This window comes from Cyprinus carpio, unplaced genomic scaffold (genome assembly GCF_018340385.1).
Source record: "Cyprinus carpio isolate SPL01 unplaced genomic scaffold, ASM1834038v1 S000006457, whole genome shotgun sequence".
Lineage (NCBI taxonomy): Eukaryota > Metazoa > Chordata > Actinopteri > Cypriniformes > Cyprinidae > Cyprinus > Cyprinus carpio.
Window position 1 is genome coordinate 277,585 of NW_024879139.1, and position 26,586 is coordinate 304,170.

A 26,586-nucleotide genomic window follows, 5' to 3' on the forward strand; every position below is an offset into this window, starting at 1 on the left:
AATCTGATACATTTAAACAATCAGCAGATTAAAGCTGTACTAAATGTGTTACAGTTTGCATACTCTCTGTTTTGGTATAGAACAGGTGGTTTAAACAGGAAAACAATTATCTTTGTTAATTTTTCAACCCTAGACTATTTCATGTTAACAGGTATTTTTAGATACAGTTTTATTTTTCTCTTTTGTTTTGTTACAGTTTGAAGAATTACCACGAGTCACAGATGTATAAAATTGGCTCCATAGTTGTGGTAGGACATTTGATGTTAAATGGAGCATACACAAGTATTTCTCTTTATATGTCCCATCACAACTACCCAGGAGGGAAAGCAATGCAGGAGCTACATAGATTAATTCCAGCAACAGCAGGTATATTGATTTTGATTGTTGGTTTAGTATTGAATTATTACTGAAAAATAAACAATCTTATTAAGCTGATGAACTTCTCACACAGACATGTCTTTACACTTTGATGTACTTGCTGCACAGACGGGAGTCTCATGTTTTCTGGAGCTAAATACTAACCGGAGGTGTGTGATCAATCGTTAAAGACAATGCTTTACTTTTTCAATTCTGGTGATTTCTCTGAATGTTTTTCTTTATTTTCATAGATGCATGAATGATGATATAACTGCGGTTTTAAACTTTAATGGCACGTAGAGTCATTTATGTTTTTCCAAAACTGTATGACTTTCTTTAGCAGAAGACCAAACTATTTTGTTGAGCACTGACATGAATGGACAAAAATTATGATGTTCCACATTAGAATGAATGTCACACAATTTTGGAATGACATAAGGGATTAAATTTTATACCATCCCTTTAATCATATGTACAAAAAAGTCAATCCAGCATTTTTTACCAAACAGCTTGTGCTATGTAGAGTCATCTCAACATTTTTGGCTGAAGGCAGAGGAACACTCTGGAGAGATGTCCTGTCCATCACATCCTTTTTTTTCAGTACTGCAATCATTATACTAAAGTTCAGCATAACATCATCTTAGTCTTTTTATAGATCTTACAGTGCAAGTGAGTTTCAGTCCCAGCTCACTGTCCTTCCCAAATTCAGTGCTTTCTATTTTTCCTGTTTCCTCCAATACATCCCTGAATATATATATATATATATATATATATATATATATATATATATATATATATATATATATATATATATATATATATACACACATATATATACACATATATATATAAAACAGTTCAGCTAGTCCTATTAATATCTAAACCTCTTTCCACACATTTTCTCAGTTTGGATTAGAATTAGATATAGCAAGATAATCCAGATTTGGAAAATATATAATCCATAAGGTGACAATAATCAAAGAAAAATCACAAGACCAAGACCTGAAACTTTAACAAATTTAAAAGCAAATTTTATTTACCAAATTACCACATAAAGAGGAAAAAAAAAACAACAAACAAAAAAAATAAATAATAATTTTTCCTGTCTGAATTATTCCTCTATCAAATTGTATTTTGGAAATTATTTATAAAATGTACAGTACGTTTCATTAACGTCCCATAATTTAGTCCTTTAGATTAAAAAAACAAAAACAAAAATGTGCTTGACAAATTTTCAAAACAGATTTTAACCTGAAAGTACAGCATTATGTACATTTTTAACAGATACAAACAAAACAATCATCAGCAAAAGGGTTAAAAATAACCATAATTCTAACAGTACCATGAACCACAAAAATCACAGAATTAAATAAAATGCATTTAAAACATCTCTCAGTCACAGCATTTATTTTGGGCCATGTATTTATATAAAAACAGTATTCAACGTAGTATCAATTTTATAAAATCATTTAAATCAGAAGACTATGACTTGCTTTGCACATCAGTTAATATTTACAGCATGTTGACCTGAAGTAGTTTGTATAAGGCACAAGGAGACAGAAAACAAAGATAAAATAAATTTTATAAAAGGAATTAAAGTACAGCAAAAAACAATAACTACCCCTATAGCTAGCTACCCCTCCCTCCCTGAAAACACTTTTCACCAGAAATAAGACTCTAGTTATCAAGTGTACTCAACAGTAGTACTCAAGCAATCTTTTAAATCAATTAAATATCATCCAAATGCTCCATGTATTGAAGAATATGAAACTCAGTAAAATGAATTGTTTAGTTAGGCCTTCTCAGAAAAGTTACTTGAGTGGTCCTAGGTTTAGGTTCATGAGATTCTATGAAACAGCCTTGCAAATATAAATATGCAATCATCAGTACTGAAAATATATCAAAGGAAGGTTGACCTTTAAAAATAGAAGTCCTTCAATATTTTCTAGCAATGGCCAGGACTGATTCAGAGCACAGTTCAGACTTGATGTGCTAAAAAGTGTGTCTGCTGGTACAATACTGGGTGGACAGCCCACATAGCGTACAGCTACTTTGGCAAGTTCTGGCCACAGTAACTTCTTTAGGTTCCAATAATCCAGAGGATCACAACTCTGGTCAAGAATGTCTTCCTCCAAATACTCCAGCACTGCAAGCTCCAGTGATTTTGGTCTCTCCTCCTGCTTGATTTTCTGTCTAATGTCATCCATAAGAGCCCAGAGGTTTTCTTTGCTTGAGGCCAAGCGGTTTGATGAAGCTGGAATTTCACTGCATCCATTTGACAGTGGTGGTTTAGTCTCCGCAGAGTTAGATGTAGACACCTCAAGCTCTTGTATGAGGTCATGCTTACACTGCTCTGCTTCTTCCTCAGTAAAAAGGGAGGTTTTATACCTCGGGTCCAACATGGTTGCCCATATGTACCTGGGGTCATGAAGAGTAGGGGACATTTTAGCCACCATTGCTTCCTTTAAAGACTTGAGCATATTATCAATACCCATGGTCTCGTCAAATAGCATATCTATTTTTCGGTTGAGTATGTGAATGAGTGGAATGACCTGACCTAGTGTTGCTGTGCGATTGCTCATCTCTCTGCAGGCTACCTCAAAAGGCTTAAGAGCATTGCAGACTGACTGCATGACTTCCCACTGGTCACAGCTTATCAGTTCCCTGAAATTGCACTCTATTGACATCTCATCAATGGCTTTCTTTTGCTCTACTAAGCGCTCAAGCATAAAATACGATGTTTTCCACTTAGAGGGAACATCCTGAACCAGCTGGTTTTCAGGTAACAGATAAGCTTTTTGCAGCTCTGCCAACTTCTCCTTTGCTTTAGCAGAACGATGCACTCTCTCACAGATTTTTCTAGCCATACTAAGCAAGTTCTGAACCATTCTCTGATTTTTTATAGCTTCATTAACAATGAGGTCTATACTATAAACAAAACACTGCATGGTGGTGTGATCACTGCTCTCTAGTATGCTTCGAATAGTTTGATTATCTGTTACAGTAAATCCAATTTTAAGGCCTGAGGAACCAATCCAGGTGTCCCAAAGATATTCAAGCTGCTTTTGTATGTTCAGCACATTGTAGTCACAGTCAATTGAAGAAACACCAAGGAGGGCTGAGCAGTGGAAGTCTTGCCCCTGAGGCAGAACTTGAGACTCAAACGTTACCCAGTGGGCTGTAAGAATCAAGTACTCTTGAGTTTGGTTGCTCACCCAAACACTTGTCGTGAAATGGATGATTCCACCTTCAGCCTCCTTGAGGTGGGTCAGAACTACTTCTTTCACACTTCCACACATTTCTGGTATTGCAGTGCTGGTAAAGTAGGATGAGGAAGGTAGAGAATACTGTGGCTGGAGGTATTCCAGTAATCTGTTCAGGCCAACATTTTCCACTACAGTTGATGGCTGAAGATCCAGTGCAAGCATTTCTGCAATGAGTTTGGTGATTTTTTTGGCAGCTGGGTGGCATTCACTGAACTTCTCTGCATTCTCCTCATAAGAAGAAATGTCCATGAGCTCCTGCTTAATTTGAATTTCAGCAGATGACACATCACCTGAGATATTACTATTATTTTCAAGCACATTCCCATGAAATCTCTGCATGTGCCTAAATAAGCAACTAGTGCCTAAATTGGTTGTCTTTTTGCCTCTGCTAATTGTGCGGCTACAGTGCAAACAGACCACCTTTGTTGGGTCCGCAGAGGAAATAGAAAAGTGATTCCATAGCTTTGAAGTCTTTTTGCTGAAAACAGGCAGGGTGTGGTGTTTATTTTCAGCAGCAGGGCTGTCCGTTGCATTTGTTGCCATGTTGTCCTCTGCAGCAGGAGTACAATGGGGAGACTGAGGTGAGGAAACTTTGTCATTTGTGCTTTTTTGGGTTTTGAGAACATCAGGATGCCGTCGCATCAAATGTCTCATTAAACAGCTTGTGCCAAAGTCCCCTCGTTTACCACGGCTTATGACACAGGGACAATACCGACACAAAGCTTTGAGTTGGTCAACAGGAGAGACGATGAAATGATGCCATACTTCTGATTTCACCCGTTTCATTATTTTCTTGTTTTGTTGAAAAACTGAGCTCTGATCTTGGGATATGCTGTGCCCCTCAGTGTGTTCGTCTGGTGAGGATGACAGAGGTATATTTTCTCCTTTCAGTCTAAAAGATGCATCAAGTGAGGACTCTTGTCCAGACCGATATGTAGCATCAGTTGCCTCATCCTCAAGAGTCATGTGCTCACTGTCATAATTGGGCACATCATCTGATATGGCATCAGAGTGATGGGAGGTACAGAGGAATTCCTTTTTGACCTCTGCGAAGTCTTGTGTGCGAGAGAGCAATGTTGGTGGAGTGGTGTAAGGCGGAGGAATACTTGAGCCCTGTCCATTTTCTTCAATGACTATGTCTCGATGGGCCCGCCACATGTGGCGAATAAGGCAGCTCGTCCCCAAGTCTTTCCCATTTTTGCCACGACTGAACTCATTCATGCAGTGAATACACACTGCTTTCGAGCTGTCAGCAGGGGATAAATAAAAGTGTTTCCACACTGCTGAGCGGCGCCGGGAACTTGAGCTCTTAGGGGCTGATCCAGGACATTCACCCAAGTCAGTGGCATCATCATTATGGTTGTTTAAGGAATGTGGGGATGGAACCACACTAGAGTCACTATTGACGCTTTTTTCTGCTTTTGGTTTGAACTTTTTTAAAGAGTCTTTGGACACTATGTCTGTGGCCTCGGCTAGAATGGAGGACAGCGGAGAATGGTTGTCTGTAGGGGGCTTGATGCTTACAGACAAGTCTCCATTGTTTGGTGATATATTGGGAGGTATTAAAGATGAATTATTGGACAAATTACTTAACGAGTCACTGTCTTGCAGAAGAACAGTGGGGTGAGCCCTTCGCACATGCCTCATTAAACAACTAGTACTGAGATCTTTCTCATTTTTACCCCGGCTGAACTCTTTCATACAGTACATACAGATTGCTTTGGTACTATCACGTGGTGAAATGAAAAAATGGTTCCAAGCAGGGGATTTTTTTCTAGGGTTTAGGGGACTTCTTATGGATGATAGAAGGCTTTGTGTGACAGCATCCATTGCGACATCATACAGAGTACTGGAGTACCCACTGAACAAGCTTCCATAATCATCGTCATAACTTCTGGTGGCAAAGGGGCCAAAGGCCCCATCAAATGACAATTTTTCATCATCCTGAGCGATTTCACCTGTTTCATTTGGTTCTGCTTTGATACATACACTTGTTTCAGTTTCGGAATTATTTATTTCAATGTTCTGGCTCCTATTTGAAATAGTTGGAGATGTCTGAGAGTCATGTTTTTCACAACTTTCTGCTGTTGAATCCCCTGTTGAAAGCCCATCGACCTCAGATCCATCTTCCTCTGTGCCCTCAAATGACAAAGACACCAAAGAGGAACCTTTTGCCAGTGTCTCAGGGGGACAAGTATGTGGTTCTGCTTCCAATACCTCTTGAGGAGTAATTCTGTATGATTTAAACACATAACCATCTTTCCCTTCAATTTTTAAACAGGTTCCTTTGGCCTCTATTCTCTTGTTATCTTTGGAACCATTATGCACGTGACTTAAATCCTCAGTCTTCTGTGAGAGGCTGTCATCCCCGTCCATAATTGCAGAAAGAATTTCTGCAGGGAAAAAAACTCTCTCTATTCAAAGCAGCTTTTTAAGTGTTCAAGTGTCATGGATGTGGCTCTTTCTTCCATCCAGATGTTTACTTTAACATGTTATATCTGAGCCCAGATGCAACAGATATATTGATCTCCATTTAGGATAGTGTAAATCGCATGTGTTCATTTGTAGAATCTGAAAAATTAGATGGGACATAGAAGAACATTAAATAAATAAAAATACAATTAACAGTATAAAGGACTCAAAGTTCATTGCAACAGGATGTGATTAAAAATGTTATATACCCAATGACAAAAAAAAATATAACAAGCCACTTTTTATTATTAGTTAAGACATTATTGTTATTTATTAGTAATTAAATTATTATTATTATGGTCTGTCTGTTTGGATCAGTCTGATGATTTAACAATGAAATCACTGACTGACCTGAACTGCAAGTTATCATTACTTTCAGTGATATCAATCTTGAAAAGTAGTTTTGTGTATTCAAGGTTTGTGAAACTCACTGTCTGTTTTTGTGTAACTCACTCTTTGTCAAGCCCTGCCGTCATGCTTTTATATCAGCCACAATCAAAAAAGGTTTTCGTAATACCATGGGACACTATCCAAAATGTAAACCAGAACATCTTTATTTACTGGATATCTCACTAGTTAGATCATGGAAAATTATATTGTATTTATACATTTATTTTATTTAAACCATAACAGCCAAAACAGACAGTTATTGAGCTCTCCCATTACATCATATATAAGCATAATGACCTTATTTGTGGCCAGCATTACAATTTTTGCATTTATACTTGGAATCAATAGCCATGATCAATCATATACATATCATACATTTATATATTACTAAATTACAATACAGCTCATTAATTCATGTGAACATGACAAAAAAGACCCTCATTTGCCCATAAGAAACATGAAAGGAGGATTCGTTGCAGAGAGTCTGACAAAATTAATGTCTTGTATTGTAGAATGCACGCTCAGCACCGCCGAGAGTTCGCACGGTAGTTAAATCGAAACCGGAAGTAAAACACGCACGTGCATTCAAAAGCAATTTTAATACCCTGCGTTTTGAGAGCGACTCCCCGATGCGCGCAAATTAGGTTACATAACATAACTAGGCTGTTAGTAGTATGTAAGCTATAATAGGTTGTGTAGTTGTCTCTATAGCTATGCAGCATGCTTGAAAAATTTGGTCTCTATTTGCTCTTTGACAGAGAGAGCACTTATTGTTCGCACTTAATATGACTAAGAAAGAGCAGTTGTTTATTTATACTGTATTATGGGTGGGACGGTTCGCGCAAAAAATTGAACCGTTTGGTTCTCCACACACGGTTCGGCACGCGCTAGGACCGCGGTTTAACTTAAATCTGACAACTCATCTGTAATATGGTTTCTTATAAATAACACGTGAAAAAAACAGGGTTTGGCTAATGTATGTTTCTGTTGATGGATGCGCATTCTGGCTTCCCAGTACATTACAACAACAGCGATGAGAAAGACAGAAGAAAAAAAAACCCGGACAAATCATTCACTCTTGTTCAATGCGAATGTTGGAATATGAGCATAATTTCTTTGTCACCCGCCAGGCACACGTTGATTTCTTTGTTGAAACTAAACTCATTTAAGTTTTGCCAGTTTAAACATTTAAGAGCCAGAGAACGCAAGCTCGCGCGAGCAGTGAGTAGATTTGTGCACGCGCTCATCCAATGCGCGCCAACCCGCGTCCCGGAACACGCGCAAATATTAAGCTCTCTTTGAAGTATTGTGTTTGAATAGACAAATTCACACAAAAATTATGTCAAAATGTCCGTCTTGGTAAGTATCTTATAGCAGACATAGCCGGCTGAACGTACTGTATCAGTGCATTTTTAATATTAATCAAACAGCAACAACAAATAAATAATTTACTGATTGGATTTGATTTTGATTGGATAGCTTTTGTGACTTGGATAAAGATTATTTTTTAATTTATACAGTCAAATATGCAATGCTGTATTACATTTGATTACTTTATTCAATTTCTGTGCCTTAAAATTAATGCTAGACCTACCTAAAAAAAACCCTGAAAATCATTGTTTATTTTATTTGTATCTTTACTTTTTTGTATTTATTTGTGCTGTTAGATAGAATAATCTCTTTTTTTTTTTGTTGAAAGTATAGTTTTTCCACAAACACAGCACATACCGAACCATACCGAAACCGTCACTCAAATCACTGTGATACAAACCGAACCGTGAAAGTTGAACCGTTCCACCCCTATACTGTATAAATTATTTATACTATCCATTTCTATGTTCAATTTGTGAAAATGAGTTCAGTTAGGAGGTCAAACATTCTAGCAGCTCATAATTCATGTACAGTTCTAAGGTCTGAAGAGACTCACATGAAGTCATACAAGAGAGAAGCTAGTCAGTTGAACAAAACCTTTAACAGTGCTTGAGTGTTGTTGTGATTACTGCATATGATAGTTCATACTCAGAAAGTAGACCTGAAATCACATTTATTACAATATTATTAGTTAAATAATTTTTTTTCCAGTCATGGATTTGGTCATTGAGAATTTAGGAAAAAAAAAAAACGTGTAAAAGTCTCGTCTCGTGTCAGCATTAATGATAATCAAACAACAAAAGACTCTTGACAGAATGGCATTTGTAGCTTTTATAAGAATTTATATAGTGTAAATTGTTCCCTACCATCACATTCACATCTATGCAAACAATAAATTATTACTACTAAGAAAGAGCACATATTTCTTAATTGATCTAGTCACTTGATTCTGCTCTCAAAATGCACCAGATTTATGCATTTAAATTTAAAATGAACAAAATTTTATTTTACCCGCAGAATATATACATATATACACATACACACACACACATTATGCATTTAAATTTAAAATGAATATATATATATATATATATATATATATATATATAATTAAACCACACCATGCCGTTTTCGTCTGGACAGGGGAACCGCCCCTGACTGAGCCTGGTTTCTCCTAAGAATTTATTTATTTATTTTTCCCATTTGTGTCACCGATAGAGTTTTGGTTCACTTAGTTGGGGACACAATTTCTGGCAACATTGTTGACTTGAAAGCACAGACACGAGAACTGAACTGAGCTGAGCTGGATGATGACATCACTGAATCCACAATGAACTGACTTTAACTGATAAACGAACTTTTCTATTGTCCTCTTGCATTATCAACACATTTTTCATTTTAACACTGTAAAGGCGCTCTGTACAATCTGTATTGTATAAAGCTCTATATAAATAAAGACGACTTGATTTTCCTCCATAGTAACTATTACTATTTTAATCTTTTTTTATTCATTTATTTTTCTTCGAAATACCTCCACAATTAACAATAAAATAAAGTCATATAGCCCTATCCTGGTTTTCAACTATTTATAACGGAACATAGCGATAGAGCTAAATTAAACAAAACGTCGGTTTTTGTTGCCATCAATGCCAATTTGGCCTATCACAGCCATTAATAGGAAAAACAAAATATACATTATACATGTCAAACTATGCTAAAATATTTGGTGTAAAGAATATATTAAATAACGTCTAATTTTTTGTCAGTTGTCACGATATATTAATAAAGCATTAAAAAATACAATAAGTAGCCTACTACTATAATAATGACCGTATGCCGTTGTATGTTCATGTAGTATGAATTAAATTTTGTACAATGTCTCCGATTTGTTCCTAGTAAGGAAGTCTGGGTGCTGCTTGAGCTACTCACCTCAACGCTCTCGCGACCTCACTAGACGTAGGCGCTAGCTTGAGCGACACATGCTAGCGGCTAGTGCATTAGCTCGCAGACAAAACAACAGGAAAACACTTCACGCTTCTTTCATGCCATATGGACATAAAACTCGAGTTACTCGTTTGTAATTTATTATTCTTGAATTTATAAAAACGATTACTTGGGAATTTAAAATGCCTAGGTGGAATCATTTAATTACGCAGAAAGAGCGTATTTGACTTGGTGACAACTCAATGGTGTGGTTACGTTAGGCCACACAGGACATAACCTGATGAGGCAGAACCGGATCCTGGTAGCACAAAACAGAGAAGCTCGTCGAACTAGCCGGGTCTCTGGATCTAAACCAAAATCATGCATGTGTCTTCCCGAGACAATGTAAAACAATCGAATAAAGGCACAAGTATAGCTTACCTTCGTGTCCTGAGGTTAACTTAAGTGAGTTTCGGCTGTGAAATGGTTAAATAAAGCGTACGATTGATCCAGTGTTGGAATTGAGTTGGTTGCTTTGTCTCCTGTGCCGTAAACAGTGCGCTGTAGTAGCGCCACCCGGCGTCAGACGGAAGAAGCATGGCTCTATGGCGTCATAGAGGCTTTCGATAGTGGGTGGGGTTAATAAAACAAAACTACAGTCATTCTATCCCATAGCCGATAAAAGTTTATAATCATGTAAATAAATTTTCGAAGCAATTGATTCTACACTTTGCATAATTATGTATAGAACCACAGGGGTTAAAACAACAACAACGAGGGTCTACTAAAGCAAACACACGGGGTTTCTTGACCCAAGGGTCTCTCTCAGGGGCTGTCAGGCAACAAAATGGGTGGGGCAAAACACGCAGGCCCTTTGATGTTTAAATGTGTTTTTAGGCCAATTTAAAGCATGTGGTATTTTTCTGTTTTCTTGCTGTTTAAGAGATACTATAGCCTATTGTCCTAAACCAGCTTTCTATTTATTTGTATTTCCTGTTTGCAATTAAATGAAAAATATGTTCGTAGAGGTTCATGCAACAGTGAAATTGTAAATGTATGAGATTTTGAGTTGAAAATGGAAATTATTATTATTATTATTACTATTATTTTGTATTGTTGTACTCAGAATCATTAAGCTTGTGTGTGTATGTATCAAGTACAATAAAAACATTTTTCTTTAGGAAATATCATGATCATAACAATGAAATAACATTGTCTAGCCTGTGTAACCATATGAGCGATCTAGGTACGTCATGACGCCGTGCGTTGCGGGTGGGACGTCTTTTCTAAGTGAACCATCCGCATTGTTGGTTGCAGGCGAAGAATCGTGTCGCCGCTCGTTGATGAAAAGGAAACGACGCTTTCTTTGAATGGCAATCGAACCAAGCATTTTCGTAGTGATGCTTAGTTCATTATTATAGTCCTGGCAACCTCTGTGGTTAAGCGTTTGCAGCATTCCAGATTTATCCATGCAGATTTAAATTGGTGTTCCTTGAATGAGAACATTGTGTACGGAAGAATAACTGCAGGCCATCTCGCCATCGCTTTAGAAAGCTGCTCCTTTCTTTATCCATCAGATCAGAGGTAATATGATCGATCCTAAAATAACCGTTATTGTTTTGCGATTTGCAGGAGTGCACCTGTTTTATAATGCATGGGAATGTAAAGCGATAAGATGTGCATCTTCATGGTGTCTCAAAACAGCGACCTGCCTACATAGACAGTATTTTAGGGGATCATAGACGACCCCCAAAACGCTGCCGTGATGTTGAAAAAATGTTTCGATTCGAATGTTTGGAATGCACATAAAATGCCCCAAATTGTTTTGAATCATACATTCGAATGGTGTCTCTGACCTCGCCTGTGATGCCCGAAAATACTTCGATTTGAAAACCGTCCTAATTGCGCAAATCAGCCAGTATGAGGAGATTAAGCCAGATTAAGGATTAATTTTATCCTCAACTCTTATTTTATAATGAGAATCTTATTACATGTGAAAGAACTGATAATGTCAACCGATTTATTGATATTTTGGAAAAAAAAACACAGATTATGTTGTTCCAAATAATTATGTGGAAGGCACTTTGAAAACATTCAATGGGTTATAACTAACTCAAAACATAAATCTGTCATATCTGCTGCATGGACAGATAATTTTTCCAAACAACAACAACAAAAAAACTATTTACAGTTCAAGTTTCATATCAATATATGCACCCGTCTTGGAGATGACTAACAATTCTCTCATCCATTGAACTTGTATGTCCATGTATAGTTTCTGTCAGTATTTCATTTGAGGATGCCAGTATCGCCTCCCAGTGCTGTTGTTTGGAGCTATACTGCCGCACACCCTCATAGATCTTCATTTTAAGCATGCTTCACAGGTTCACAGGTTGAGGTCAGGGGATGATGGTGGCCACACCATGATTTTTTTTCTCTTTTTATGCCCATAGCAATCAAGGAATCAATGGTGTTTTTTGCCGCATGGGATGGTGGTGCATTATCCTGCATGAAAATCATTTTATTTTGGAAGGCACGATTCTTCCTATACCATAGCCGAAAATGGTCCGTTAGGAACTCCACATATATCTTGCAGAGGTCATTTTGACACTGTCAGGGACCCTAAAGGGACCTGCCATCTCACTTCCCAATATTCTAGCCCAAATCATCACTCCACCACCTTGCTGACGTCTTAGTCTTGCTGGAACAGGGTGGCCATTCGCCAACCATCCAGAATTCCATCCATCTGGACCATCAAGTGTAGCATGGCATTTGTCAGTGAATAAAACTGTTTGAAAATTAATCTTCATGTAATTCTGAGCCCATTGCAAATGTTTCTCTTTGTGAGTTTTGGTTAGGGGTGGTCAAAATGCAGCTTTGTGTACAACTACCAGCCTCTGAAGGATCCTGCTTCGAGAGGTCCTTGGGACTCCAGAGATGCCAGCAGCTTCAAATACCTGTTTGCTGCTCAACAGTGGCTTTTTTTTTATAGCTGCCTTTTTAATAATATTAATTTGTCTCACAGAAACCTTTCTTAATAAGCCTTTATCTGATCAAATTCTTCTGTGCTGCGAATCATTCACAAATCTTTTGACAGTTCGATGATCTCTTTTCAGTTTTTGTGATATATCAATTGTTTTCATGCCTTTTGCAAGACATTGCACTATTTTATTTATTTTTTTTTTATTTTTTGTAATTTATTAGTCCCCATTTTGCATGAGAACTGTGACCTAATAATGTGGAACAACCTCTTTAATTAGGTTTCCCTTTAACTAAGATTACCTGGCAACCTAGTTAGCTAACCTGTCTGAAGCCCGATTCGGACGGTAATTGTTTCTCATGTGGATGTCTGTAAAAATAAATTTACATATCACCTCAGTGATAAAACTTATGGATTCAGATGGCGATCTGTTCACATAGGAGGAGTGAGTTCTGTGATCCTATGAACCTGGGAACGCGCTGCTCACGTGACTAGTCACATAATTGTCTGCCGTAAATAAAATGAATTTTATTTACAAAATATATTCTTATTGTTGTGTAAAATGCATTTAAAAATACTTATTTAAAATATATTCTTATTATTACAAGCATATTTTATAATATACAATCCTATTTATTATTTGATTATTTAAATCTCCTGTTTAAAAAGTATATAGTTGTATATAATTATACGTGATATAGTTGTGTAGCCTATATATCCATTTTAATACACATTTTAAAACTGTTTTGCATACCTGCTGCCATAATAAAAACCCATTTAGAATGTTTGCGTGCTTTTCTTCTCTTTCTGCTCCCAGTCGATGTGAGCAGTGATGAAGTATTGTTCTTTTAAATACTTTCCAGCATTTCAGAAATAAATATGTATGCAAATTACACTGACGTTCAACAGTTAACATACCTTGCGGTGTTCGGGAGTGCTCAAAAAGGGTTTAAGCACTGAATTTTGAATCGATTTCTTCTTTTAAACTCAGATATGTGGATTTAGACAGCAATTAAATTACCACACGACCTTGGTGTTTGTCAAAAAACGGTAGAGAAAAACACAGACATCCTGGATTCGAACGGCAATTAAATCACCGACTACCCCCTGTAAATTGTGAAAATCACTTACATCCCCCTGAGAAACAATTACCGTCCGAATAGGGCTTAAGACTGAAACCAGTTATCGGTTAACAAACAAACACTTTTTTTAAAAAACAACAACAACAACAGCAACAAAAATATTTATTTTAATGAAATCTTACTGATATGTTACTTGCATAATAATTTGGAACACGGTGTACATCTAATTTAGATGCACTGTTGCATTAGGAATAATACTGGTTCTGTTCTCTCTTTTCAGCTTTGTAAGGATCCCCAATGAAAAGAAAATCTCCAGCTCACAAAGTATCCACCCCTCAGCGGCTGCCTTCCCCTATCAAACTTTCCCCCAACAATGAGACGCTGACTTACGCCCAGGCCCAGAGAATGGTCGAACTAGAAGTTGATGGCCGGTTGCACCGGATCAGCATCTTTGACAAGCTCAACATCATCACAGATGATGATCCCATGGCACAGGAAATTATGGAGTGTACCAGCAATAAGGAGAATGCTGAGAAACACCAGCAGGTTTTGGTACGTTCTGCACGCCTCAGAAACAACCAGCAGAAAAAGAACGCTGCTGTCACAGCACAAAATACTTTAGTGCAAGGCAGCACACTACCTGAGCCCAAATTCCGCACAGTGGATTACAATCTCTCAGCTATCCCATGCAGACCTTCTGCATACTACAAGTATGAGGAGAAAACTTTAGAAGAGATGAATGAGGAGGTGGAATATGATATGGATGAAGAGGACTATGCTTGGCTAGAGCTGGTCAATGAGAAAAGAAAGAATGAAGGTCTTAACCCAGTTTCACATAATGCCTTTGAGTTCCTTCTTGACCGTTTTGAAAAAGAATCATTTTTAGAGAGTCAGGGCCAACAGATTCCCCAGTCCTTAATTGATGAAGATGCTGTTTGCTGTATATGCATGGATGGAGATTGCATGGACAGCAATGCCATCCTCTTCTGCGATATGTGCAATCTAGCCGTTCATCAGGATTGTTATGGTGTTCCGTATATTCCAGAGGGCCAGTGGCTTTGCCGACATTGTCTGCAGTCTCCGACACAACCCGCTAACTGCATCCTCTGCCCTAACAAGGGAGGAGCAGTCAAAAAGACAGAAGATGACCAATGGGGTCATGTTGTTTGTGCTTTATGGGTTCCGGAGGTTGGGTTTTCCAACACGGTCTTTATTGAGCCTATTGATGGTGTCTCAAACATTCCGCCAGCTCGATGGAAGCTTACCTGCTACCTCTGTAAAGAAAAAGGTGTTGGGGTTTGTATCCAGTGCCACAAAGCGAACTGCTACACTGCTTTCCATGTCAGCTGTGCACAGAAGGCTGGTCTCTTTATGAAGATGGAGCCTATTAAAGAGTTGACTGACTCAGGTGTACCCACTTTCTCTGTAAAAAAGACAGCTTACTGTGGGGCCCATACCCCAAATGGCTCCATTAAAAGACCGCTTACAATTTATAATGAAACTAAGACAAATTACAGACTTTGTCAGTTGTTGGACAAAAAGGGCAGCAGGACGAGATTAAAAAAACAGAAGAGACTTATAAACAATGTGGTGGAAGTTGTAGCCCCAGTTCCATATGCATCTGTACCCAGTTTTTCACCTGAAAGGTTTGTTTGAATCTTTGATTTTACAAAAGCTGGTGAAATACTGGACCCTTTTAATCCATATCAGTGCAAATATCAGGATATATATATATATATATATATATATATATATATTCGTAAATCATCAAAAGGCTCAAAACAAAAACAACAAAACAGTTTTTAATCCATTCTGGCACATCATATTATTTCACAATGATCATGCAAAATTAAAACCATTTCATAAGCTTAAGCCATAGCTGCAAGAATGTTTAAAACATTTAATTTCATTGTATGCTGTCATATTCTCCTACAGGTTAAACACAATCCTCAGTCAAGTTTCTCTACAGAAGAAGAAGGCATTTGGCGAACTTGTTTTGAATTATTGGATGCTTAAAAGACTATCAAGGAATGGAGTGCCACTCAACAGACGCCTCCAAACTAGCCTATATTCCCAGAAAAATGCACAGCCTGTAAGTATATCCTTATGAAGCATTCCAGGAATAAATCACCAAAATTGAGAATTTGCTGAACATTTACAGGCCAAGTAGATAGATGAGTTTGTTTCTTCATCGGAACAAATTTGGAAAGATTTAGCGTTACATCACTTGCTTACCAAGCGATCCTCTACAGTGAATGTTTACCATCTAAATGAGAGTTCAAACAGCTTATAAAAAACATCATAATAATTTTTAAAGTCATCCACACTACTCCAGTCCATCAATTAATATCTTGTGAAAAACTGCATGCTTTCAGTAAATTGATCATTAAGATGTGTTTAACTCTCTGTCCATAATATTGGTTTCTCCAGTGGAAAAAAAGTAGCCTCATCTGAATCAGGAAAAAAATCAAGCATAGTTTATAAGCAAAAAACATCCAAAAGAGTTCTGTATAAATATGTCTGTGGATTTTTATGTGCGAGGAAAACAGAGTACTTTTTCACTTAAGGAAGTGTTATTATGGATTATGGACTTATTTTGGCTAGAAGTAATGGTAAAACACCTTAATGGTTTTGTTTCTTACAAACAAACAGCTTTTCACTACATGAGACATTAATTGATCGATTGGAGTTTGGATTACTTGTGAATTATTGCAATGCTCTTAAAAGCTGTTTGGATAAAAGCTCTCATTCTGATGGCACCCATGCACTACAAAGGAACCACTGGTTGAGTAAGTGACGTGCTAAATTTGCTTAATCTAAATTTGCTAAAAAATGCCAAATTTCTCTAAATCTGTTCTAATGAATAAACAAAGTCATATACATCTTGGATGGTCTGAGAGGGAGTAAATTTTCAGCAAATGTTAATTTTTAGGTGAAATATTTCTTTAAGCAGCACTTCAGCATGGTCATGCACATTTTTGCATTTTAATAATATAGTTTACTTGAATTTGAAAACGTAACGACAGAAACAGACAGAAGAGGAGACTCAAGCATTGAAGGAGCAACTGAAGGAGTGGCAACGGCTGAGACATGACCTTGAGCGAGCAAGACTCCTGCTAGAGCAGATCCGGAAAAGAGAGAAACTCAAGAAAGAAGAGGTATGAGAACAATATGCTGCTTTTAATCAAGACAAGCATTTGTACCAGTAGCATATGCTAATGTTAACTGTTTGCATACTTATGTTCTTGGATGATGACTTGTGGTTATGTTGCAGATTATGCTTCAGCAGACATTAATGGAGGTCCATCTCACTCCTTTCACAGTCCTTCTAAGGGCTGTGCTGGATCAGTTACAGGAAAAAGACCAAGCACACATTTTTGCAGAGCCTGTCAGCATTAAAGAGGTTTGTCTGCAGTTTCCTTAACTTTGACTTTAAAAAATGTTGGAAGGCATTTTGGTATGGAAAGTGTCTATAAGCAAAAAGTATTTCATTTAAATGTCCAGTATCATTAGCAGGGTTTCCACTGTCGGGCCAAAAGCGAGAGTGCTAGTGCATGCCAGGGCCAGTCACGTTTCTACTGTCACTTCCGGGGTTTGATCATGCCTCATCGGGGCTTCCTCAGGGCCAAAGGCCAGGGATTTTCTGCCTGCCGAATACCTTTAGCCAAAGCAGGCCAAGTGGGGCTAGAGGAGTGGTCATGAGCAAAGGCGAAGTTTATCCAAGTTAGAGATGGTTGGCACCACTGTTCATTTACCATGTTTTCATATCAAGCAATCAACTAGCATCAACATTTAAGACATTTAAAACAATTTTAATGGCAAAACTCACTTTCAGACACCAGCGATTGTCTGAATTAACTTACTACTGTGACCCGATGGGAATTCTGATCACTGTATGAGTCAGAAATTTATTATATGCGATACTAAAGGCTGCATGCTGCTTACAATCCTATGATAAAAACACGTTATGCTTATGAAAATAGAAAAGACCGCTTAATGAACTTAGACAAATCATTCATGATTATAATCATGTATTTATTGGTTTAATATTTCTGCCTCTTCCACGTGTATTTGTTTATACCTGACTTCTACATCCACATATGTCATAAATTTCATATAGCCTACTCTGTGTAACGCCGATTTTCTGTCTGTGAGCTCCCTCTGTTGCTTTGGCTGAAAGGATAACGGGATAGTGGTCAATCCTCCTTAGATTACATGCATAGTGGAATATTAATATAAATGCTCATCCTTTCTAAAGAAATTTGACGGAAACATACAAGGGTTTGTCTGTATTTTTCTGTAGTGTTATATGTGTACGCATTTGGATTTAAAAGCCCTAATGGAGTTGTCTTGTGTATTGCTGTCATCACAAATAAACAGAGCTGCTGCGACTGAACAAGTATTTGTTCTCTTTTAATTTGAAGTAATGATAAATAGTTTAAGCATGCTCACACAAAATAATAAATGACTATTTTTATTTTAAATCATATAAAATATCGATGCTGAAGTCTTAAGTCTTTATGTAAGGACTAAATCTACTTTTCTGTTAAGTTCATTTTACAATATAGTTTTCATTAATTTTCCCCTCGCTGGTGAAATGCTGGGGTTGTGTGACATTTGCTTTAGAGAGGCATGTTAAGGGCAGGTTTTACAGTGGAAACGAGGCTTGATTTTGGGCTCGCGGCTTGAGGTGCTAGGCCATTGGCCCTGCCCAGCTCATTGTTAGCCCTGGCACGCACTGGCCTGACAGTGGAAAAGTGGCTGTTGTGTTAGATATGATTTAAACTGAACTGAGCTGCATGATGACTTCACTGAATTCAATGATGAACTGCCTTTAACTGTCATTTTGCATTATTGACACACTGTTTTCCTAATTAATGTTGTTCAGTTGCTTTTACAATCTTTTTTGTTTAAAGCGCTATATAAATAAAGGTGACTTGACTTGACTTAGACAACAAAATATATAAATAGGCAAAGTCAGGGTGCACAATATACTCTAACATTACAAAGTTTGTGATCAGTAAGATTTTTTATATTTTTAAAGAAGTCTGTTATGCTCATCAAAGGTGCATTTATTCGAGTAAGATACAGTAAAACAGCAATATTGAGAAACATTATTACAATTTAAAATAATGGTTTTCTATTTTAATGGACTTTAAATAAAACTATACTTTAAAATTTATTTTTGTGGTGATCCACAATGATCCATCAGAAATCATTCTAATGTGCTGATTTGTTATCAGTGTTAGAAACAGTTGTGCTGCTTAATATTTTTTGGAACCTGTTATACTTTTCTCAGAATTCTTTGATGAATAAAAAGTTAAAAAGAACAGCATTTATACAGTACACTACAACAACAATATACACTACTGTTCAGTGTTTGAGGTCAGTATGTTTTTTCCTTTTTTTTTAAAAGAAATTAATACTTTCATTCTGCAAGGATATGAGGAATTGTTAAAAAGTTATAGTAAACACTTTTATTGTTACAAAAAAATATATTTTGAATAAATGCTGTTCTTTTGAACTGTATTCTTATTCATCAAAGTATCCTGAAAAAAAAGTATCACAGGTTCCAATTAGAATATTAGACCGTTAAGAAGAATATTAAGAAGCACAACTGTTTCCAGCATTGATAATAAATCAGCATATTAGAATGATTTCTGAAGGATCATGTGACACAGAAGCCTGTAGTAATGACTGACAAAAATTCAGATTGTAATATTTCAAAATATTACTGTTTTTACTGTATATCAAATAAATACTGTAGATCAAATAAATGCAGCCTTGATGCGCATAAGAGACTTCTTTAAAAAATCTTTAACAAATTTCTGTAATTAATTACACTTAATCGCACCTAACATTAGAATTTGTAGTCATACAGTACAGGTCCTTCTCAAAAAATTAGCATATTGTGAAAAAGTTCATTATTTTCCATAATGTAATGATAAAAATTAAACTTTCATATATTTTAGATTCATTGCACACCAACTGAAATATTTCAGGTCTTTTATTGTTTTAATACTGATGATTTTGGCATACAGCTCATGAAAACCCAAAATTCCTATCTCAAAAAATTAGCATATTTCATCCGACCAATAAAAGAAAAGTGTTTTTAATACAAAAAAAAGTCAACCTTCAAATAATTATGTTCAGTTATGCACTCAATACTTGGTCGGGAATCCTTTTGCAGAAATGACTGCTTCAATGCGGCGTGGCATGGAGGCAATCAGCCTGTGGCACTGCTGAGGTGTTATGGAGGCCCAGGATGCTTCGATAGTGGCCTTAAGCTCATCCAGAGTGTTGGGTCTTGTGTCTCTCAACTTTCTCTTCACAATATCCCACAGATTCTCTATGGGGTTCAGGTCAGGAGAGTTGGCAGGCCAATTGAGCACAGTAATACCATGGTCAGTAAACCATTTACCAGTGGTTTTGGCACTGTGAGCAGGTGCCAGGTCGTGCTGAAAAACTAAATCTTCATCTCCATAAAGTTTTTCAGCAGATGGAAGCATGAAGTGCTCCAAAATCTCCTGATAGCTAGCTGCATTGACCCTGCCTTTGATAAAACACAGTGGACCAACACCAGCAGCTGACATGGCACCCCAGACCATCACTGACTGTGGGTACTTGACACTGGACTTCAGGCATTTTGGCATTTCCTTCTCTGGTTCAAAAGCACACGCCTGTGCACGGTGGCTGGATGTTTCTACTCCAGACTTAGTCCACTGCTTCCGCAGGTCCCCCAAGGTCTGGAATCGGTCCTTCTCCACAATCTTCCTCAGGGTCCGGTCACCTCTTCTTGTTGTGCAGCGTTTTTTTTGCCACACTTTTTCCTTCCCAGACTTCCCACTGAGGTGCCTTGATACAGCACTCTGGGAACAGCCTATTCGTTCAGAAATTTATTTCTGTGTCTTACCCTCTCGCTTGAGGGTGTCAATGATGGCCTTCTGGACAGCAGTCAGGTCGGCAGTGTTACCCATGATTGCGGTTTTGAGTAATGAACCAGGCTGGGAGTTTTTAAAAGCCTCAGGAATCTTTTGCAGGTGTTTAGAGTTAAATAGTTGATTCAGATGATTAGGTTAATAGCTTGTTTAGAGAACCTTTTCATGATATGCTAATTTTTTGAGATAGGAATTTTGGGTTTTCATGAGCTGTATGCCAAAATCATCAGTATTAAAACAATAAAAGACCTGAAATATTTCAGTTGGTGTGCAATGAATCTAAAATATATGAAAGTTAAATTTTTATCATTACATTATGGAAAATAATGAACTTTTTCACAATATGCTAATTTTTTGAGAAGGACCTATAAATATATAGGACTATGTTCTTCAAATTAATCTACATATAACATAAAGATAGTGTTTTAATTAGGGCTGCACGATTAATCGGATGCGATTGTCATGTGTGTCTCGTCAGTAAAGCTGGTTCTGTGATTAGTCCATCACCTGCTTTCAAATGGAGTGGCACTTACTACACAGAGCCGTAGTTCACTGACAAGCTACGCAATATCGCATCATAAACGCAGATGAATCGCATTCGGTTATGAACGCGATATTGTATAGCTTGTCAGCAGACTACAGCTCTGTGTAGTAAATGCCGCTTCATTTGAAAGCAGGTGATTGATATTTACTGCTAATCACAGAAACAACTTTTGAAAAAATGGAATCCAAGGCACATCTTCTGGTCCAAAAGTTAAAAAGCCTTTTCACATTCTGTTGCCATCTCAATATAGATATTAAAAATACCTAAAACTCTAAAACGACATTACAAGGGTGGGGGGTGTGGGGCGGGCATACAACCTTATTAGCAATTACAAAGTATAGAAAGAGAAAAGAAGAAGGAGAAGAAGAAGAAGAATGTATATATATATATACACACATACAGTAAGTACTGTGCAAAAGTCTTAGGCCATTAGTATTTTCACCAACAACAAAAAAATGGTTTTATTTCTGTATTTTGCTTTAGTGTGTCAGTAGGAAATAAAAGTTTACTTTTCCAAACATTCCTGTTGCCATTAATTGTAATAATACAGTGAAATTTTTGTATACACAGGAAGTCTGACAACAACCAGTGCTCCACCCAGAGATCTGATCTCATTATCATCCAGTCTGTCTGGGATTACATGAAGAAACAGGAAAAACTGAGACAGACTAAATCCATAGGAACCATGGCAATGTCTCCAAGATGCTTGAAGAAACCTACCTGCAAAGCTACCTGAAAAACTATGCACAAGTGTACCTAGGACAAAAGCTGTTTGAAATGCAAAATGTGGTTACACCAAATGTCTATTTGATTTAGTTAATTGATAAATAAAATCTATTTATGACATTATTTTTGAAAGCACCCTCACTTTACAGCATTTTTACACAAGTGCCTAAAACTTTTCACAGTACTGTAGCTTTGTAGGTGGGTTTCTTGTACCATCTTTGAGATGTTGCCACAGTTCCTCTGGATTTAGTCTGTCTCCATTTTTCCTGTTTCTTGTAATCCCAGACAGACTGGATGATGATGAGATCAGATCTCTGTGGAGCACTGGTTGTTGTCAGACTCCTTGCGCATACAAAAATCTCACTGGATTATTACAATTAATGGCAAAAGAATGTTTGGGAATGTTTGGTGTTGTTTACTGTTGTTTCATTATGGCAAAATATAGAGATAAATGTATTAAAACCATTTTTGTTTGGTCGGTGAAAATACTAATGGCCTAAGATTTTGCGGAGTACTGTATATATATATATATATATATATAGTATATATATATATATATATATATATATATATATATATATGTGTGTGTGTGTGTGTGTGTGTGTGTGTGTGTGTGTGTGTGTGTGTGTGTGTGTGTATGTATGTATGTATGTATGTATGTGTATACACACACAAGTCAGCAGTCTGTTCCCCTTCTGCCTGCCTTCTCATTCCCAGGCCTCTTTATGCTGTATCTCCATGCCAATTACTGGAACAAGGTGTTTGTCATTTGCATTTGACCCATTTACTCACCGCTCTTCTCCCAACTCTCTCTACCGCTGCAGACCTTGCTGAACCATGCACCCCTTGCCACAATAATTTTTTTATTTTCATTTATTTTTGTTATCTGTTAACTTGTAACACACTGATGTAATCTGATTTAATGCTGTAACCAAATCAGTGGTCCTTGAAATTTGATCACAAGTTGGACGTGCACCAATACCATTTTTTCTTCTACTGGTTTGATTCTGTTATCTTAATTTGGCATATCATATTGATATAGGAATTCAAAGGTTATTCAAAATACAAGAACATTTTTTTTTACATATTTATTTTTCTTGTTTCTTGTAATCCCAGATAGACTGGATGATGATGAGATCAGATCTCTGTGGAGCACTGGTTGTTGTCAGAATCCTTGCGCATACAAACATCTCACTGGATTATTACAATTATTAATGGCAAAAGGAATGTTTGGAAATGTATACTGTTATTTCCTACTGACATACTAAAGCAACATATAGAAATAACTGGCTTAAAACCATTTTTTTTTGGCTTTAGAGTCTGTATCACTGATCAGAATTTCATCCCTTTTTTGTGTCACAGGTGCCTGACTATCTGGACCACATCTTGAACCCTATGGATTTTTCCACAATGAGGAAACACATTAATGAACAAGGCTACAAGAATCTGGATGAATTTGAAGCTGACTTCAATCTTATTATTGAAAACTGCATGAAGTACAATGGCAAGGATACATTCTTCTACAGGGCAGCTGTTAGATTAAGAGACCAGGGTGGAGCTGTGCTAAGGAAAACTCGCCAAGATGTTCAGAAAATCGGCTTTGATTTTGAAACTGGCATGCACCTACTTGAACCACCTAAGATTGAGCCATCTGCACCTTTCTCCTGGGAAGATGGTAAATACACAAAAACTATACTGATCAGGGTACAAAATCTGTAGTCCCAATGGTATTGCATGTCTTTTTCTTTATATGATTTGTAAAAGGTAATTGCTTGTGGATATTAAGCAAACTACACTCAGTACACCCCCTGTGATGGTATGAGATCACTGAATATGTTTACATGTAAAAGAAAGTGAAAATCACGCACATATACCACTGTCTTTTTTTCATGTGTTCTTCTTAATATATCGAAACAAATGTATTGATTCAAGCATATCTTTGTGTCTAAGCAATGGCATTTATTGTCAATTGTCACTATGAGATGTACTGGTCAGTTTAGTGCTTCCTTGGACCTCCTTGAAAGAATCACTAATAGTGTAATAAGTGAATCAGTGAATCTGAATAGTTAAGTCAGATCAGAATGATCAATTCTTTTGTAGATCCTATCCTACATTTTAACAAATCAATCAAAAAATGTTGGCTTTTTACTCTTTCAGTGGACCGCTTATTGGTTCCAGCCAATCGAGAGCACATGTCATTGGAAGAGCAGCTGAGGGAGCTACTGGAAAAGTTGGATCTGACTACAGCAATGAAATCCAGCCTGTCACGGAGCAGACGACTAAAGCTGCTTAAGAAAATCATTAGTGATGTGAGGATGGAACTGAGTTTGAAGAAGTCTCTTCCTGCTGTTGAATTGGAGAATGCTGCAGAAGAAGAAGCCGGCCATATCCTTCAAAAAGGTTTGTTTGAAAAATGTTGGTGTAAATGTTTGTTTTTTAGATATTAACCTTTTTACACATCTGTCAAATCCTTTGTGGGTAACACTTTGACATAGCTCATTTACTGATTTTATTCACCTCCTCTCCTGTCTCTTCTTGCCTCTGCTCCGCTTTCCTGACCAATAAAATTAAATGCCCCAAAATACACATATTATAAACAAGCAAACAACAACTTCATTAAAGGGTTAGTTCAGCCAAAAATGAAAATTATGTCATTAATGACTCACCCTCATGTCGTTCTAAACCCGTAAGACCTCCGTTCATCTTCGGAACACAGTTTAAGATATTTTAGATTTAGTCCGAGAGCTTTCTGTCCCTCCATTGAAAATGTATGTACGGTATACTGTCCATGTCCAGAAAGGTAATAAAAACATCTTCAAAGTAGTCCATGTGACATCAGAGGGTCCGTTAGAATTTATTGAAGCATCGAAAATACATTTTGCTCCAAAAATAAAAAAAAATTACGACTTTATTCAGGATTGTCTTCTCTTCCGGGTCTGTTGTGAACGCGACTGCTGTGACTGTTGACGTACGATGCTGCTGACGTGTTTTCTGGTGCGCCCAATAACAAAGAAAACACGTCAGCAGCGCCGTACGTCAGTGGCGTCACTGCAGTGTTGTGAACGCGCTCACAACAGTCCCGGAAGAGAAGAAAATGCTTAATAAAGTCGTAATTTTTGTTATTTTTGCAGCAAAATGTATTTCGATGCTTCAACAAATTCTAACTGACCCTCTGATGTCACATGGACTACTTTGATGATGTTTTTATTACCTTTCTGGACATGGACAGTATAGCGTACATACATTTTTAATGGAGGGACAGAAAGCTCTCGGACTAAATCTAAAATATCTTAAACTGTGTTCCGAAGATGAACGGAGGTCTTACGGGTTTGGAACGACATGAGGGTGTCATTAATGACATAATTTTCATTTTTGGCTGAACTAACCCTTTAAAATTGCAGTTTGTGTATTTGGTATTGGCTAAGGTAAGCATCACTAATATTTTTGCTCATTTTAGGTAAGTGATTCGCACTGAAGATAAATACAGCAAATTCACAGGATGCATTATGTGTGGTATATAAGCATTCTGAGTGAACTTTTTTAATAATCTGAGCCTAGTGGAAAAGGAGAGGAAGAGGGGAGCTCAGGATGGATGAGGATAGATGTTTAGTCAAATGTTATTCTGTCCCTTTGCTTCATCGTCTCTAGTCCAGGTTTGTAGATTAATCATTTTATTGCATGGTGTTGCTGTGAAAGTTCAGTCAGGAAATCAAGCCATCCTTACAACCTGAATTGGGTGCATCAGGTAAGTGAGACAGTGGTCTAATGAGGTGAAAAATAAAATGGCGACATACAGACTTGTAACGCCTTAAGCAACCACCTAACAATACTGTAAAAACACGCTTTGGAATAGTATATTGGGGAAAATTGCTATTGCATGTTTTGTGTACTTTATCCAAACACATAGGCTGAAATTTAATTAAATAAATAAATGCACATCAGGTTTTAGATTGTAGCTTTGTGTTGGGTGTAAATGAACACAGTGCCATGCTTCACTCTGGGCGAAAACAAATTGAAAATGAAGAAATTAAGATAAATAATAGTTTTGATTTGTTATATGAAATAAAAAATATTTTTATTAAATATTTTATTATTATATGATGGTTCTTTTTTATAGTTTTATTTAATAATAATCATGATAAAATGTGTATAATATTTATTTTATAGTGACACAAAATAAGTCAAAAACATTTTTTCCCAAATCACTCAGCCTTAAAAGGATGGTTTGCACTATTTTTGTAAAAAACAAACAAACAAACAAACAAACAAACAAACAAACAAACAAACAAACAAAAAAACGCTCTTTTTATATAGTTTTTTATATAAATGCACTCCCCTACAATATCACTCCAGTCATTGTAGAATCATTAATTATTTCCAAATATTCAGATCATTCAAATCTATTCAAGCCATCTGGTGAAATATTCAGTATTTTTTTTTTTTTTTTTTTACAGCAACAAACAAACAAGCAATATCACAATGTCAGATTTTGCCAATATTGCGCAGCCCTGCTATGGAACATTCTTTGGAACATCTA

The 26,586-nt window shown here is 36.9% G+C and overlaps 2 protein-coding genes across 6 annotated transcripts in view; one reads left to right on the forward strand and one right to left on the reverse strand.

Annotated features, from left to right (window-relative positions):
• Nucleotides 1–1,371: 1,371 nt before the first annotated feature.
• On the reverse strand, nt 1,372–10,560 carry LOC109054951 (zinc finger BED domain-containing protein 4-like). 2 transcript variants are annotated; one of them, XM_042754089.1, is made up of 2 exons: nt 10,221–10,560; nt 1,372–6,194 (listed from the first exon to the last, which is right to left on the reverse strand). In XM_042754089.1, exon 2 carries the CDS (start codon nt 5,997–5,999, stop codon nt 2,241–2,243), a length of 3,759 nt encoding a protein of 1,252 aa, XP_042610023.1. In that variant the 5' UTR covers nt 6,000–6,194; nt 10,221–10,560; the 3' UTR covers nt 1,372–2,240. The 2 variants fall into 2 exon arrangements, with proteins under 2 accessions (XP_042610023.1, XP_042610024.1); XM_042754090.1 differs by lacking the exon at nt 10,221–10,560 and adding an exon at nt 9,786–9,898.
• A 480-nt stretch (nt 10,561–11,040) lies between these two features.
• Nucleotides 11,041–26,586, forward strand: part of LOC109054952 (bromodomain-containing protein 1-like) — a 29,206-nt gene continuing 13,660 nt past the window's right edge. For 3 of the 4 annotated variants that reach the window (XM_042754093.1, XM_042754091.1, XM_042754092.1), the window contains exons 1-7: nt 11,041–11,363; nt 14,122–15,487; nt 15,777–15,933; nt 16,868–16,999; nt 17,116–17,244; nt 23,412–23,724; nt 24,207–24,449. In XM_042754093.1, coding sequence (XP_042610027.1) covers nt 14,139–15,487; nt 15,777–15,933; nt 16,868–16,999; nt 17,116–17,244; nt 23,412–23,724; nt 24,207–24,449 — 2,323 coding nt within the window. In that variant the 5' untranslated portion in view covers nt 11,041–11,363; nt 14,122–14,138. Of the gene's footprint in view, nt 11,364–14,121; nt 15,488–15,776; nt 15,934–16,867; nt 17,000–17,115; nt 17,245–23,411; nt 23,725–24,206; nt 24,450–26,586 lie in introns of those variants that run through there. The other variant, XM_042754094.1, reaches the window with a different exon arrangement.

Excerpts from the sequence above, each read along its gene's own strand:
- LOC109054951 (XM_042754089.1), bottom strand. The coding sequence starts at position 5,999 with ATGGACGGGGATGACAGCCTCTCACAGAAGACTGAGGATTTAAGTCAC.